The 17,173-nt window shown below is 53.3% G+C and overlaps 1 protein-coding gene across 15 annotated transcripts in view; it reads left to right on the forward strand.

The window, feature by feature from the left end:
- MAPK8IP3 (mitogen-activated protein kinase 8 interacting protein 3) overlaps positions 1-17,173 on the forward strand; it is a 44,975-nt gene that overhangs the window by 5,052 nt on the left and 22,750 nt on the right. For 3 of the 15 annotated variants that reach the window (XM_033101332.1, XM_033101334.1, XM_033101338.1), the window contains exons 2-6: positions 5,174-5,294; positions 7,651-7,721; positions 8,037-8,128; positions 12,088-12,111; positions 14,775-14,919. In XM_033101332.1, coding sequence (XP_032957223.1) covers positions 5,174-5,294; positions 7,651-7,721; positions 8,037-8,128; positions 12,088-12,111; positions 14,775-14,919 — 453 coding nt within the window. Of the gene's footprint in view, positions 1-5,173; positions 5,295-7,650; positions 7,722-8,036; positions 8,129-12,087; positions 12,112-14,774; positions 14,920-16,361; positions 16,484-17,173 lie in introns of those variants that run through there. The other 12 variants (XM_033101336.1, XM_033101339.1, XM_033101348.1 and 9 more) reach the window with 8 other exon arrangements.

Consider the following 17,173-nt stretch of genomic DNA (forward strand, 5'->3'; position numbering starts at 1 on the left):
TCTTTTGGCCCGATTTTTGCTCTAATATGCCTTCTTTTTTTATCTTCACTGCCACCATCCGGGTTCCAGTGACCACTGCCACACGGGTCACCCCAGCCACTCTCGCCATTCCCACCCCTTCTCCAGCCAGAGTCAACTTGTATGGAAGCAGATCCCACTTCCCTCCCTCCCTCATCCGTTCACTCATTCAACAAAATACTCTGAGGGCCAGGCTTGGCTGCAGGCTGTGGAGATTTAGGTCCCTGCTGTCCTGGGGCAGACACTCAGGTGGGGACTGTGGGGGTGATGCTGCCACATATCCAGAGAGCGATGAAATGGGGGCATGGGATGTGGAGTGAAAGGTAGGGACCACTTCTACTCGGACTACTTTGAGTAGACAGAGAAGGGGACTCTTCCAGGAGGGGACCCCGTTCTGCTTGAACCCCTCTGGGGCCTGGCCATGGCCCACCTCCTCTGTCCTGCCCCACTGCTCTTCCAGTTCTTTCCATCTCCTCTGCACGTTGTCCCCACTGCCGTAGACCGCTGGCCAGTTCCTGTGCCCATCTCCACATGCTCCGTGATGAGAGTGACTGGTCCCCGTCACTGCAGGCGGCCCCCCTCAGACTTCCCACGGGCCCCAGCCCTGTCCTTGCACTTCACCGTTCACACACCCGCTCCCTGCTTCACCAGGCAGCTGTGTCCTTCGGATTCTTTTCTCTCTGACCGAACACCCCAAAGCGGTGCTAGTTAGGCGTGTGTGGATGAGGGGGAAAGCAGCTTTCCTGCCTCAGTACACGCCACGCTGAGCTGTCTGTTTCATTCCTGAAGGTCAAGGACTCTTTAGTGGTTTGAGTGTGGAGCAGCCGCCTGTCCAGCACAACTCTGTGATGGGAAGATCCATTTTGTGCTTCCGCCTCGGTAGCTCATGGCCACACGGGGTGATTGACACGTCAAATGTGGCTGATGCAACCGAGGAAGCGGGTTTTATTTTTACTTCATTTTTAACTAATTTAAGTGTAAATAGCCACATGTGGCTAGGGCTACCGTCCTGGGCATCACAGCCGTAGACAGTCTGGCTCTGTCACTTTTCTATTAGGGAAGGCAGTAAACATTTCGGTCATTCAGCCTCACGCAAGAAAGGAAGATGCTAAAAGGTAGGGGTTTGGTTGTTTCAGTGAACATGTTCCAAAAAGAGGGGAGATCCCAAAGCAGGAGACCAGACAGAAGGAAATATTGTGAGATGAACAACAACAGCTAGAATGCCTGCTATTTAGGAAACAACAGAGAGGAGTAAAATTCTTGAAAGGCTGAGAAGAGGTTGGTGGGACCCTGGCCTAAGGGATATCAAAGAGGGAAGAAATAAATTTAAAGTGTTAATTTACTTCGCTATTAAAACAGCCATGGGTTATGAAAGTTACCAAAACTCTAATGATTACATTCTGAAAGAGTATTTACCTAGTCATCTCTCTTGCTTTCTGGGAATTGGGAGTGCTGATTTCTGTTGTCTTAATTTTATATTTGACATGAAAAGTCAGTTTACTCCTTAACTTTGCTTTTATGTATAAAATGGGAAGATGGTCTCATTCCATGGAATGCTGAGAATAGCTTTCTCCGATTCCTAGATTTTGGAAGAGTCCACACTCAGGTTAGTTCACTATGTATCTTGAAATTCACCAAAAAACAAATTCTGAAAACCAAAGCTGAATTTAGTTTTAAAACAGAGCATTTTATTAGTGGGAGGGAGGGGGAAGTATAGCTTAAAAATAAATCTAAAAAGGGACTTGTGCTACATTGGTCTTTAGAAGTGAGAATTAGGTATTTCATATCTAGATGTTAAGGCTAAACCACGCTGGTGCGTTTTCAATTGTCGTCGTTGCTTTTTTGGGGCGCTCAAAGGGTTTATCGTAAGAGTCGCCTTAATTATCCATGGTTTGTCATGTGCTGCATGACATTTTGATGAGACATGGTTAGACAGCTGAGAATTCCAAATAAACTCAAATATGTAGTACGTATAATTAGCACGTGTAGGATGTTTTCGCTTTGCTCTAGTCATGCCTTCTGGAAAACTCAGACACCGCTCTGTGCAAAGAGTATTTCAGATCTGAGACACGTTTTTTACAATCCACTAAGTACTGTGCAGACCCGCTCAACCCAAATGCTGACAGTTAAATTTTTATTCTTCTCAATTCCATTCATATTTTGTTACAATCAGATGCTACCTGAAAATTTTTTAGTGTTCTTACAGAAGACGTTCTTTGTAGACTCACTGTAGTTAGTCTCTCCCAGCTTCCCCACCACTGAATATTCTTGACTCTTTTAAATCTAAAGGAAATGATCTGGAAATCAAAATGGTTTCTGCTCCTTTGAAAACATGGATTGAATTTTTTGTGACTTTAACCCAGTTAATAAAGTTCCCTCCTGATACCTCTCCCCACCTGCCACTGCTCCACTCCCTTGTATTGGAAGAGAGCTTCGATGTGCAACCTCCCTTCCTCGTTATTCATTTAACTACCAACTATAAGGACCCTTTCCTTTTCCCGGCCGTGTCAACTATTCTTCGCTTGTCAAGATAATTTTCACTTCATCCCAAGTCTAGCCCTGAACGTTTATTTCCTCATAAAAAAGCAAAGATTAAATGTTAGTTTCGCGGCGGCCAAGCATTGTCCCCTTCCATTAGCTGTTCCTTAGAATGTCTGATGAAGATTGCATGGCACGTTGCATTTGGGTTCACTGGCTAGCTTGCATGTTTGTTAACTAAAATTACCTTAATGACATTGAAATCATTTTTTCAAGAGGGAAAGAAAGAGGAGGATGTCTTTTTAAGCTGGAGAGCACCGTATTGTGTCTGTAACATTTTCATAAACTCGGAGAACCCTGAGTGTCCCTTCTCATGGGCTCTGTCTCATGGGTAAGATGCTCACCTCTGAGAAGCAGAAAGGAGTGGCACGCTGGATGGTCCTCAGCCTGCTCAAGGAGCTGGGCAGGGAGGGTGAGGCTGGCCGAGGCTGGGGGCCCCTGGAGCCTGTTGGTGGTCGCTTATACATTTCTTGGGCCTTTTTATTCATCTGGAGAGTTGTTCCCCCTGAGCGCTGACACCTCTCATCTGCTGGCAGTGCTTAGAGAATGACAGGGTGTCAGTTACTAAGGATTGAGTGTTTCCCACCCCATGGGACTGTCCCTTTGGCCCCAGGATTCCATATGGCCAGGAACCCCAAATGTTTGTCCACCCTACCCCTTCTGTGCCTTTTGCCTTTGGCCTCAGGCCACCCAGGTACACAGCTTATGTAGTTATTTTCTCTCTAGGTTAATGTCTCCCTATTTCCTGATGCTAAAAGGCCTTAAAATACCGTAACATTAGAGGATTTCTGAATGTGACCTGGTTTGGGGCCGACTTCGTCAGGACTCTATAAGCTTGTGGGTTGTTTTATGGCATGATAAGGCTTTCTTGAAGCATCACCTCTGTTGGATTTTCATGATCGTCTATCAGGATAGATTAAGGAAAGTCTGTCAGCCCTTCTTAAGACTCACTTTTATTTTTGTTTGTTTTTTTACATTGTCTTTAGTTTGAAAATCTTTTTAGGTGACTTGCAAATATCACATGCAGGTAATATGATCAAATATAGATGGGGGAAAATTCTAGTGAAGTGACACGAGCACCAAAGAACCATTTTCTTTGTGTAAAACCTCAGAGGGAGGCCAGGGATTGGTTTTAAGAAAGGGAGACTTTTCCATCTTCCAGTCCCAGCTGCCCTAGCAAATGGCTCTTCACTGGCTCAAGGTGCATTTTTACCCTCATCCCACATCTTGTTGTGAGCATTTGTCATCAAAAGCAGGGACCCCTTCCTGAGGACAAGAGAACTGGTTCTTTCACACACACACACACACACACACACACACACACACACACCTGGAAGAATGTCACCCAATTTTACCTGACTCTCTGGATGATAGAATTATGGTTTTTAAAAAATATTCATCTTTTTAGTTAACATTCTCATCTGATTTTTCTACAGAAGCATATGTTGTTGATGTCATTCTTTTCATTTTTTTTTAAGTAATAGGAGGTTAAGCTGCCCAATTAAAAAATTACCCTTACCAGTTAATTCATAGCATTTGTTCATTCTTTATATGTTGGTTCTATCCCCAGTTTATTCAGACTCACTTATTTTTACGTGTTGTACAGCTGCACCGTTTGTGTGCGTTTTTCTGGCTGTGGGGACGTTCATTTTTTTCTTCGTTTTACTTACGTTGCAGGTGATGTCATTAGCACAGACTTTCTGTCTGAAGCCCTGTCCTCCCTGCCCGCCCTCTGGGGTTTCTGCCCTCTCACTCACTGCACAGAGTGAGTCATTCTTTAGGCAGGAGCCCCCGTGATTCTCAGCACAAAGACCTTTGAGTAGCTACTGTTGGAAGAAACATCGCTGGGGACCCATGTCAGGGTTGGGGGACAGGGTGCAGTTAGTATGGGAAACACAGCCATGGCCACAAGTTAATCGACTCTTCCAGAAACCCAACACCTGAAATCCATGATCAGTTTCATATTCCCATCTTCTGAGAAACTCTTGATGTCTTAAGAATCCAGCTGATACGTATGCGTACTACAGATGAAATTTCTCAATAATAGTCCCGTGTTCTACTCAGTAATATCGAGGGGTTCAGAGCTCCCCTTCGGAGAGGAATTACATAGCTGGTGGTATCTGGGCGGCAGCCAGAGCCTATCTCTCCCTCCATCAGGGCCCGGCTTTACAAGCCACTTTCAGCGTCAAGCTAGGTCACCTAAGACCTTTTAAGAGTTTCTTTTATTTTGCAAGAGCTTTCTTTTCACTTGGCTTGGTAATAATGTTGCCCAAAAACCTAGCACAAGGACCAGGCACATAATTAGTGTGACCCAATGCCAACATGGAAATTCAGGGCCCCGGTGTGACTTCCCGGAGAGCAGGTTACAAGGCTACAGAGTTATTCACTCCTCCCGCCCCTGCTGTCCCACGGGGTCTGTGTCAAGGTTTGCCCTGAAGAGGGTGACAGATAATGTGACATGGAGGGAGCAGGCTCTGGAACAGGGAGACCTGCACTCTGACCCTGAGCCCTGCCTTTCACCTTGGCCCTTGGAGCCTGCAGCCCCTCCGTGAGGAACGGCTGTCATCTGACCACCCACACTCATGACGCCTGCTCTCTCTCTCCCTTCCATGTATAGAAATTCATCGAGTTTGAAGATGCCTTGGAACAAGAGAAGAAAGAGCTACAAATCCAGGTGGAGCACTATGAGTTTCAGACCCGCCAGCTGGAACTGAAGGCCAAAAACTATGCAGATCAAAGTAGGTAGCCACGGCCTAAGCAGTGGGATTGCATGTCCCTGGGATTGCTGCTCTGAGACCCGTCCCAACGGGGCAGGCTGTCGTGAGAGGGAGAAAACCCAGGCACAGCCTTATTTTGTTGTCACTGTGATTCCCTTAAGTCACATTGCTTTGTATGCGTGTAATCAGCCTCCAGTCCTTTGTGGAAATAAATAAATATATCCCTTTGATAACAGCCTCTTGCGTATACAGCCGTCTGACCCCGAATTTACAAATCTGTGGCTATGTGCAGGTTTTCAGGACAAAGCTCCTGGCTGCCTGCCATGTGGGGCTCTTGTCTGCACACCACTGAGGAGAGAGAGGACTCTTTTGTGACCTGAAAGTTGGACCCAACGACGCAGCCTCCTGTAGTGACAGTTCCAAGGAGGGGCACACAGCTGACCAGGGGGCCTGTCCCTTACGAGGAGAGGCGAAGAAAGATGTTTTCCTGTTTGTTTTTTTATGATAAGAACTGTTCTCTTCGTTTTCAGAAGAGAAAGGACAGATGTTTAAGACAGATGAGAAACGACTTTGTTTAAACGACAGATCAAAGTGAAAGTGAGCTGTGTGAGTTCAGTTTTCTGTAGTTCGAGGTTTTGATGATGGAGGCCTCGTTTGCTGCCTTACCTAGTTCCCTTGGATGCCAGGAACTTTCCCATCTCTGAAAAGTTTGGATCAAGTTGGGAAAAGAAATGGTTGGATGCGTTGGGTCCATCCGCATCCCAAACCAAGACTTGAAGGCCATTTTGCTAAGGCCGGTGTCCCGCGGTGTGTCGACGAGTTGTGGGCAGCCAGCAGGCGTTGGCTGGTTAGTACATGTGCAAGCATGTTCATATTTGCACTCTGGAAGCAAACCGAGAGGCCCAGGTTAAGTGTGTATAGGTAAACCCTTTCTGTAGTCACACAGAATCCTTAATATCCCTTTGCTGAGGATACTTTTCATAGGTGAAACTCTTGCAGCTCTTCTTAGAAGGAAAGCATATCAGCTGATGTCTAGGCTTTTAGCACCCGGAGTGAGGGCCGGAGGAGAGAGGAGGACGAGTCTCCTGGTTCCCTCAGCCAGGCAGCGGGCTGCACAGAGGTCCCAGGCTGCACAGCCCTCTCCAGTGACTCGTGCACAGACAGGCAGGCCCTCCCGAGGCCGGAGTAGAGGCCAGGGGTCAGACGTACATGGGATGAAGAGCGTTCCCCTGGCAGCCGGTCCTGCATGTGTTGTGTGCTGGAGTCTATAGAAACATTTAGCTCTTCCAGGGAAGACTAAGCCGTTACTCTGCTTTGTGCAAAAACCCCTGTTGCTCCTCAGAGTTTGGTCCCCTGACCAGCAGCTGTTAGCTGTTAAGTGGGGAATGACCTTGACAGTGTAGCCTCCAAGGACACCGGCGGTCATGGAACAGAAGAGCATATGGGCCAAATGAGATATTGAATAGTGTCATTGTAAAATCAGTTTACAACCAGCACCAGGAAGCGGGGCAGGCGGGGAGGCTCCCACGCTGAGGACGGAGAGGGCCCTGGAAGGACGGCCACGGGAGTCACTGGCCCATGACTGTCACATGTCCAGTCCCTGGCTCTGTGACTCGGTCGTCCCCACTTGGTGGGGCTGCAAGGACCGAGATGCAGTTTGAACAAAGGGCCACAGAGAGAAGGTCTGTGTGTCCAAGTCCAGTGACACACTCACTCCGCTGGCAGGACGCAGAGGTGGGGTCACCGGCTGCCACTGTTGCTCCCCAGTGAGTCCTTGGAGCAGTCAGGCAGCAGAGCACATGCTGGCCAGAGGGGACCATCCTGCATGTCATAGGCGCTGCCAATTTAGGGGTGACACAGCTGCCAGCGCGGAGGTGGCATGGTCGTGATTTGGTCTGTCCAGCCCTTGGTGCCCGTCAGGGACACTAGTGTGGCCGTCGCGTGTCTCGGGTGTTCTTCTGCTCTTAACACCTCTTAGAGGTTACTCACTGTGAATTCTCTCTTTCCACAAGCCACTCGCTCGCTTCTTATCTACACTTGACACATCCTGTGAGTTGCCTGCATCTCAGACGCTCCCTGCTGACTTAAGCTTGGGTAGTGACACTTTGTGAGTTTTACCTGTCGTATATCTTTGTAGCAGCATTGAATAGCCTCAAATAATACAGCACACTGCCTCAGACTGAGTCAGAATCTGCATTCTAGCGCCCCCAGGGATTCTCTCCTGCTGGTAACCATCTCTGAGCTTGAGGTGCTGCCGCGGTCTGCGCCGGCATTGCTTTGTCCTGGAAGCCTCCTCCCACCATTTACTTAAGCCCAGAGCAGCACAACGTGGTGAGAAGCAGGTGTGTGGTTGACAGACAGCGGTTGTGTTTTCCAGTTTCCCGGTTGGAGGAGCGGGAGTCAGAGATGAAGAAGGAATATAACGCCCTGCACCAGCGACACACCGAGGTAGGTCCGGCCTTGACCTAATATGAGCGTCCTGCCCACACAGGCCACACTCAGAACAACGCCCCAAGGAGGCGGCCGCAGCCGGATACGTGTGGCGGTTGCTGACCTTGGGTTGCCTCCTCGGCCTTTTTTGCCTGGTATTCTACTGCCAACCCTGAAGGCCGTCAGCCTCGTGCTGGTCGGACTCCATTCTGCTGAGCTCGGTCTTTATCTCTGTCCGAGCACAGCAAGTCAAGAAGAGGACTGGTTAGAGTGGGGAGGCAAAGAGGCCTCGCTCAGCAGGCATGACTCACGCAAGCGTGTCCTTCTCCACAGATGATACAGACCTACGTGGAGCACATCGAGAGGTCCAAGATGCAGCAAGTTGGGGGGAACAGCCAGACCGAGAGCAGCCTGCCCGGGCGGAGGTAGGCGGGGCTGGGGCCGCATCCTGACTCAAGAAGGCGTGTGTCTGGTCAGAGTGTGTGGCTGGAATGTGTGCTGAGATTGCCCCGGGTGCCAGAGCGGGGTCGAGGGGACATGGGTGGACCTCTCCTGGCCCGTGTGCAGTCACGAAGGCCCAGGGGAAACCGTGTACAGTCAATGCGCATAGTCACAGATTCCGCGTTCGTGAATTTGCCTACTCACTAAAATTTATTTGTAGCCTCAAAATCAACACGCGCAGCGTTTTCAGTCACTTGCAGATATGCATGAAGTGGTGAAAGGTTTGAGTCACCCAGCACGCAGACGCACTTTGGGGCGGAGGTGGGAGGCCAGGGCAGTGTTGTGCTGGACGCTCGGATTCTGGGGCCGTCCAATGGGCCTGGAAGCCCAGCTCTGGCTCCTGTTCGTGGGGCGGCCCCAGGTCGCTATACACGCCTGCTCCTCATTTTTCTCTTTCGTAAAATAAGGCAAATAGAATCTACCAGGAAGAGTTAAGAATTGTGATTCTAATCTATGTGAGACAGGTATCTGTATATGCACGTATGTCCCTGGGAGCAATGGGTCCGTGTTCGCCAATTCAGTGTTTGCAGTGACTTTTTAGATTAGAACCGCCGTGAATCACGAGAACCAACTGTATGTGGGGGGAAAGAGGCCCGGGACACCTTGCTGATCTGCAGACAGAGCCGTATTCCTGCTGTGGGGCAGGGCGATGCCGGCCGACTTCAGAGGCCCTGCCTGTCTGAACTCAAGAGCTCGGTGCTGGTTTATTCAGGGAGAGGAGAGAAGCCTGCAGAGGCCGGGCCCTTTCATCTTCTGTGCCCTTCAGCCAGATGAAACCAGACCATGGTCCCCAAGAGAGCAGATTGTCAACCATCTCCAGGGTGTTGCTAGCTTAGGAGTCGGCTGGTGGGAGACCAGAGTCGCCAAGCAACCTGGGCCGGGGACGTCGGTACCGGTGTTGTAAGTCTCCATCCAGCTGGAAAACGGGCCCAAGTGGGAATCCCAGGCCCCACAGATCGCGCTCAGCCATTGGTCCATGTCCAGCTGTGGCTCCTCATTCCTGCAGGCAAACGCTGCAAGCCCTCGTCAGGTCACATACAGGCCTTGTTGCAAGGCATTGCTGCAAAAGTGTTCTTTGTCCTGCCTCCTTGGAGAGTGATGTCTACAAACAAGTGGACTCGGGCCCCTTCCTCTGAGGTCACCCTCAGTTACTCTCTGGGTCACTGTAGGCAAAGCTTTGTGTTCCTGTACTGGAGTCTTTGGCTGTGAAAACAGAAGTAGGAAGTGCGTGTGCAAAGGCCTAGCAGGGCCCAGGAAGGGTGGTCATCGAGAGGTCATCGAGAGGTTTGTAGACAGTCTCAGAGCTTTTAGTGGGGAGCAGGGTCCATAACCGCTGTGGGTGCTCTCCCCGGAAATGCTCCTACTCTAGAGAAGGATATGGACGTTGTTCCCTCGCTGACCCCACGACCTGTGAGAATCAAGCGAGGGGATATGGATGAAAGGCTTTGTTAAACTACAAACTCTGCAGGTATTATTTCTGGGTCAGGCGTGTCTGACGGTGGGGAATACCGATCTCGAAGCTACCTACCGTTCCGTGGCTTCACACATTTCCTCCTGAGCACACTGTAAAATCCTCACTCCTGGCTCTCAAAAGTTGCTGAGGGAGAGTCCAAGAAACCGCACTGGAATGTTAACCTGGAATCGGGGTCTTCGTGTTGTTTTGGAGGAAGTGGGGCCGGGCCGTCTGAGCTAGGGCATCTCACACAGGAGAGGGCCCAGGGAAAGGGGTGCAGTTTTCCAGGGAGCCAGGGAGGTGTGACCTCAGAACTCAGGGCTTGGAGGCTGGGAACATCCTGGGCCCCAGAAATAGTCCTCAGAACCTCGGGACCACGTGGGCTCCGCCAAACACAAGCTGCCCGTGCTCCAACACTGGGCCCCGAGGGTCCAGCTGTCACCAGGGGGCCTCCGATTCCTCGTCTGCATGAAGAGAGGCCATGAGTACAGTGCAGGCTGTGCTTTCTGTGGGAGTCTCCACGTGCGGGGGGCAGGGCCTGGTCTGGGAACCTGCTGTCGAGATGGGTCCTGCGTCCCTGGGCCCTGAGAAGTCTGGAATGAGGGTAGCACCGGCCCCTCCAGTCTCCCTGCTGCTCAGAGTTAGGCTTTGGCGCCCGTGGCAGGCAGGCCTGTGGGAAGTTAGCCTCCCCTCTCCCCAGAGAAGCCCCCGGCCCTGTGGCAGGTACCGCCCTTGGGTCAGGACTCGGGGTGTATATGGGGTAGCTCGCAGGGTCCCAGCTCAGGCCCCTCAGCGGCTCTGTGTCAGCTCCCCCTTCCCAGAGAACCAGAACAGGCCGGTCGTAAGAAGCCCCTGGACCTGTTTCATAAGGGACCGGTCTCAGGGTCTCTTCTGTCTGCTGGCAAGTCCAGATCCCGCTGCCCGGCCATCGCCATTTGTGGCCTCTGGGCAGGCGTGGCTTTTGGTGCCCAGAGTAGAGAGCCACGCCCATGCGGGGTAGTGCCCAGCAAGGGCTTTTGCCCCCCCAAGCCATGGCCCTTGGGAGCCCCTTCATTTGTAAAACAGACCCGCTGGCTATCCAGAGAGGTTGGGGCTCTGGTCCAGATTTCTGCGAACCTTGTGTACTGATCCGATCCTGCCAGAAGGGATCCCTGAGGCCGAGCTGTGCACGTTGGGTCGCCGTTGTGTCCAGGCCCTCGGCACTCTGGTAATAGCCCTTTCTGGGCCAGAGCCACCACCGTGTCAGTGACCTGCCACAGGAAGAAGGCACCTGGGACTGGCAGCCACAATCCTCCTGAGGTCCCGTGGCCACGACGGGGAGTGTGCTCCCGGGGGAGGTCGGGGAGTGTCTGGAAGCTTGGCCAGGAAGCAGAGGGGCGATGCCATGAGTCGGGGCGCCCCCCTCATTTTGCCAGCCGGCCAGAGGCATGGAGCTTCATCACCAGCCCATAGTTGTTTGCCCCGTGGTTACTGCAGCACATATAGGGGCTGCTGCCTTCCCTGCAGCCGCTTCCCCGTGGCCCAGACACGCGCTGGGAGCGAGGCATTCCAAGGGCCACCGTGCAAGTCGGACTCTGGCCCTGGACCTGTTTCTGGGTGAATAGACATGGACACAGCCACAGCCTCACGTTTCCAGAGGGGACACTGGTGGACACAGAGAAAGCATGAGCCTTCCTTCTGTCATTGTGCGGGCACTGGCCTTTGTAGGGCTCACGGGGTCGGCCTTCCTTTGTGACCTGAGCTGCCTCACTGATGGTTAAGGGAAATGCTCCGCCTGCCATCCTGGCCCACTCTCCTCTGGAGTGTAGCTCTCCTGCCACAAGTGGGGACCCTTTGGGGACACGTGTGTGTGTCCGCCCAGGTTCTTCATTTAGACTGGCTCCCACCGTGAGGGCTCATCCTTAGTGCTGGGGGGGGGCCTCTGGTCGTCCCTAACCCGAGACAGGTGTTTTCCTTCACTCCTGGCCTGGTTTCCTGAATTGTGTGTCTTTATAGTAAAGCTCTGTGTGCGCTTGAAGTACCCGGTTCATATGCTTGGCCGTTCGTGAGCGTGTGTGGCCGACGCTCCACTCCATCCCCGCCTGCCTGCGTGTGCGCATGTGCTGAGCCACCGGGAGAGGACACTCGTCCAGCGCCCTGTGCTGAGTGTGTCACCCGACCTGCTGCACAGGCCCTGTTTGAGGCCTCTCGTCCACATGTGTCATGTGTGTGTGTGTCTGTGTGTCATGTGTCGACGTCTGCATGTTGCAGCATCTGTCTGTCTGTCTGTGGAGCTCAGAGTGGGGTACCCAATGGTGTCACTGCACACTTACTGTTCGTGTGAGCATATGTGTGCCTAGAGCTGCTGACGCTCTCTAATACTGTCTTCTTGTCTTGCCCTCTGTGCTGTCACCGCTGTGTGCTGGCCCTGTGTCTGTCGCTGTTCCACAGCCCTCGCCAGTCGTGGAGGAAAAGGTAAAGCCTGCACGGTGCTCGTGTGGTCCTGCTGGGCACTCAGGGGCTGGCGGGGTTGGGAGAGTTAGGGTGCCGGTGGTGCCTGATTATAATACAAGCACAGGCAGGCCCTCGATGTACCCGACATGTTTCCTGCCGCGATGGTACAGACCACAGCCTCTTGATGGGGTGATCCTAGGGCCATGGCATTGAGGAGACAGCAGGCTGGCCCGAGGTCCCCGAGTCAGCCCCCGAGTAGGTAGCGGTACTAGGAGCCCCCTCAGCAAATGTCCACCCATCCACAGACCAGACAGCCTATCCAAAGCCCAGGGCTGGCGTTGCCAAGGTGGGCAGCGGTTGGGGAGGAGACCCTGCGCTCTGGTGTCAGACAGCCCAGCTTGGCCACTTAGACCCAGAGCCCGTGGCATGCCCACGACCCCACAGGCGCACGACCTCTGCAGAGAGTATGACCCCCTTGGGCTACAGCCCCTGAAGGGGAATGAGCTTTGGCTCTCCCAAGGGTTTTGCAGGGATGTAATGAGAGGACACGACGGCCACGCTGGAGACAGAGCGCGGGGCTGTCAGTCAGCGACGCCCAGCAAGTACTCACGAAGCCCGTTTGCAATTCCGAGATGGGGAAAGACACAAGACACGATTCCTGGGGAAGATTTCTGTCGATGGAGAGCGGCCTGGCTGTCTCCAGGTGTGGTGTGTACCTGCACACAGAGCTGTGGAAGCGAGGGGTGGACACGCGTCCCCCATCCTTTGAGGCAGGATGCCCACTTTCTGCCGCTGCTGTCACCCTGTAGCATCTGGTGACAGCCAGCATCGCACTTGCCTGGGGCCAAGGGACCCATTGTGTGCATTTCATCCAGGGTGAGAGCTGCCAGGAGAGGGGCTACCCATATCAGCATTGTGAGCCCCCAGAAAGAGGGAAAAGTAGGTGAAGGCGGGTCTGGGAGCCTCTGAGGGAGCAGACAGGAATCAGGCCCCGTCCTGGCCTGCCAGTCCCCCCAGGGACGTGCTGAGCCTCGAGGTGGCTGCTTCCCAGATGCCCCCGGCCTGTGGGCTGTGTCAGAGCCCTAGTGCGGCCGGAGTTGTGGGCCACTGAGGTCTTGATGGACCTGCAGACTCAGAGCTTCCCAACTTGACCAAGTCTTTCTTAGGTTCTGAGTTTCTTCAATTCCTAAGTGACATGTCCGAGAAAGCGACCTCTGTCCCCGGTGACCTGAGAGGCCGTGCCCCTGAACACGCCCCACAGGCATCGGTAGCCCCAGCCCCTTGGGAGCGTGCTGCTCCTCTGGTTCTGTCCCTGACACACACTAGCTCTTGTGACAGCACAGCCAGGTCCCATGAGGTCCAGGGGACCCTGCTCTGCAGGAGGCAGCATCTTCCTAAACAGGGCAGAGGAGCCAGCCACGGAGGGGTTGAGCAGGACTGACACACAGACTCCGTGTTTCCTCCTGTGGGGGGGCCCCTTCCTAGAGTGGACCTCATGAGGCCACCTGCCCGGCCAGAGTCCGTTCTGGTCATCGGAGGCCGCCCCGCTCCCCCTCTTCACCACCTGCATCCACCAAGAACTGCGAGGTGGCCCCCATCTTCTCTCTCCAAGACAGTCCAGCCTCTGCACCTGGCCCCTGGGGACCCCTGAGGAAGCCCCCGTTACCCCTCCCACCACCGTCCCTGGGGAATGAGCTCCGAGCCTGAGGCTGTGGTGCAGGGACTCTAATTCTTGGCCTGAACAGCTCTGAGCCGCGTGGGCTCTGTGGATGCCGGTCTTGGGGGTGCAGTGTATCTTCCCCAGGCCTGGGCTTCACCGCCCGGTACCTGACTTTGAGCCCCCAATCGAGGAGGGTCTCTGCCGTCACCAGTGCTACGGCCCACGGAGTCTCCTTGGGGACGAGCCCACAGCAGGCGGCTTTGAGCTTCACTCTTACAAGTCCAGGCTGCTGGACACTCCTAGTTTTATAGTGTAGCTTTCAAAGAAGCCCCCTGTGGTGCTTGTGCTCTATGATAATGGAGACAATGCCTGTAGTGAGAGAAAGGTGCCCAGGGGCCAGCAGAAGGGTGGGGCACTCTTACTCTGGACTCTTCTGTTCAAGCATTTTCCAGTGAGGTCTCATGAAAAAACAATAAAGGAGTGAGGGCAGGGGCCATGGGGGTGGGGTAAGAACAGAGAACAGGGCCGGTAAGGGTTGATTCCTTCTGCCTGGCCCTAGGACACGAGTCTGGGCTCCACCTAAGAAGACAATCATTGTACCAGTTGCCATGCCAAGGAACCAGTCAGTGTTGGCAGTGATTCCAAAGGGCCCCTCGCTGGTACTGTTGCAGGCTGTCTTAGCATACATAGCAGGTGTCTGTTTAAAATCAAAAATCACTAAAAATGATAAATCACCACGTAGCCGACAGGGAAATGTCATACAGGATAACAGTGAAGAAGAAATTCCCTTAAATGTGCAAACACCTTTAATTAAGGACCCAAAGGGACGGGAGGTCCCCGTGCGTGACGGGCTCCCAGAAGGGGACGCCCTCCCCACAGCTGACCTGTCTCCCCCCAAGCCGGGGGAGGGACATTATGGGGAGCAGCTCTCTGCAGAATGGGCGTGTGCAGAAAGAGTATTCAGTTTTCTTTTCATGAGCCACTGTCTAACCATCCACTTCCTGTCCTCTCCCTCACATTTCAGCAGGAAGGAGCGCCCCACTTCTCTGAATGTCTTTCCCCTGACCGACGGCATGGTACGTGCACAGATGGGGGGCAAACTCATGCCTGCGGGGGACCACTGGCACCTGAGTGACCTCGGCCAGCTGCAGTTCAGCTCCAGCTACCAGGTTTTGTAGCCGTGCCGTGGAGTTGGGGGGTCTTCTTCCTGTTGCCCCATGTCCATTCAGGAAGCCCCGTCTTTGCATACAACCCTTTGCAGCTTTCCCTGGGTTAGTGGGGCCCCTCCCTCAGATATGACAGCAGTGGAGAAACCTGACCACCTCTGGGAGGCATGGCCTTGCATTGCTACCTACTAGTCCAGGCTAGACCCCTCTGCAGCTAGGATGTGCCCGTCTGTTAGGGCTGAGCTTACTGACTGTCTCCCAGACACACCCCAAAGTGTGAGCCTTGTGGCCAGACCAGACGCTAGCCCAGAGTGCGCTGTGCTTCTGGGGTCTGAGGTTTGCACTGCAACCCGGAGAGTCAGAAGCCAGGAGGCAGCTTCTCTTCTCCGGGATGTTCTCACCCACCTGTCCATGCTAATGGCTTCTGGGTCTGAGTTTGAGAAGGCGACATCCTGGGTGTGCACAGCTAACCAGAGAGTGTACCCCAGAATGGGGGGGCCCCGAGAAAGCCAAGGGCAGGAAACTCCCATGGCACGTCACTCGTTCAGGGCCCCCGGTCACTTGCAGCCAGTTTTGGTCCAGGAGGTCAGCCTGTCTGGTGAAGGCAGGCCATGGCAGGGTCGGACACTGGCCCCCTTGCCCGGTAAGGATGCCATCCTCGGAGGTGGAGGAGGCGAACCCGGGGCTGGTGGATTTCCCACAGAGGCCATCAGAAGACACCCCTAGGAGACAAAGCACCTCAGCTTCTGGGCAGGGTTGGGTTGTGGACGTGGGGCCCAGACATCCAGAAACTTCCTTCCTGCTGTAACGTAGCTCCTTGCTGACTGTCCTCCACCTCTGAGTGTCCAGCTTGCCTGCAGGAGGTGGCTGCAAGCTGTCAGCTGTCAGAAAGTGACCCCACGTGCTTCTGCTTTGGTTCCAGAGATGAGCATGTGTCTGTGACATTTCACCCAGGTGCTCACCTGCCAGTTGTCGGCTGTCTTGCCAATGGGTGGGCCCTGGGCAGAAGGACAGATGCCCGTGGGGTCCCGGCTCTCCCAGCGGTCCAGGCCAGGCCTGGCCATTTAAGCCTACTGCTCACACTTGCTCTCACACGAAAAGCAGGCCTTCACAGGGGTTTTCCAGAAGCTCTTAAAGAAGGCACAGAGCCTCGGAAAGCCATAGGGTTCTTGCTTTCTCCAGCCGCTCTTCCTGCCCCTGTCTGAGCCAGCTCTGTTTCTCATGACGTCTCTTCTGTCTCCTTCTATGTTGTTTGACATAGTCTTCCTCTTAATAAATCATAGTGTTTTATGTTTTAGTTCTTAGGTGTGTTTTGTTTGATTTTGATTTTTTTTAAACAATTACATTTAAGTTCTCTTAATTTCGTGCTCTAGGTTTTAAGGTTTTTCTAATTTCTTCATTTTTGTTTTGTTTTGTTTTTTTGTTTTTATGTACTGTATTTTCAGTGTTTTAACCAAACAGTTGTGGCTACTCATGGTGAGGAAAGACCGCTAAGAGTGTGGGTTCTTTGCATTTGAAGGTCACTGCTACACGTTGATGTTTAGGAGGTTGAGAGGTTTTCCTTTCGGTAAGTGGTGGCCAGGGGGCGTGTCCCGTGGGTAAGTGGTGGCCCATAGGGTAATGGAGAGCTAAGGGAGTTTGGGGGAGGCCTGGTTATGGCACAGAGTCCCCACAGTGATTACAAGGATCACGGAGGCCCACAGGAAATCCACAGATGCAAATTGGAGAGTCACAGGCAGGGGAAACATGGCCGATGAAGAAGGTGGCCTGGAAAACGTGCGGTTTTGTGCGGGGCGACGCCCACACCTCCCTCCCCTGGTCGTCCTGGGGTTCTTGTGCATCCAGTCTCCTGCACCCATCTCCTCACGTGCTAGCACGGGACCGGACGGCAGCAGAGGGCCCCTCCCCATGGGACAGGAGGTGCCTCTGACGTGTGGCTGACAGCACTGGGGAGCCATCCCAGAGGCCTTCAGTGTATGTGGTGCTAAGAAGAAGAAAGGATTTTTCCTTCTTAATTTGGCCTTAAGCTGTAGAGCCCTAACCCACTTGAAATGTTTGGGCACAGTCGCTTCTGGAAAGTAAGGGACAGGGGCATTCCAGGAAATGGGGCTTGTGCACTGGGTGATGGGGAGCGGCACCTCTGGCCCCCACCCAGTCCATGCCAGGAGCACTCACTGCCCCCCCTCCAGCTGCGACAACCACAAATGTCTCCAGACATCTCCCAGGTGAAGAGCCCAGGCCTAGAGGGAGATGTGGG

The sequence above is a fragment of the Rhinolophus ferrumequinum genome (assembly GCF_004115265.2).
Source record: "Rhinolophus ferrumequinum isolate MPI-CBG mRhiFer1 chromosome 15 unlocalized genomic scaffold, mRhiFer1_v1.p scaffold_54_arrow_ctg1_1, whole genome shotgun sequence".
Lineage (NCBI taxonomy): Eukaryota > Metazoa > Chordata > Mammalia > Chiroptera > Rhinolophidae > Rhinolophus > Rhinolophus ferrumequinum.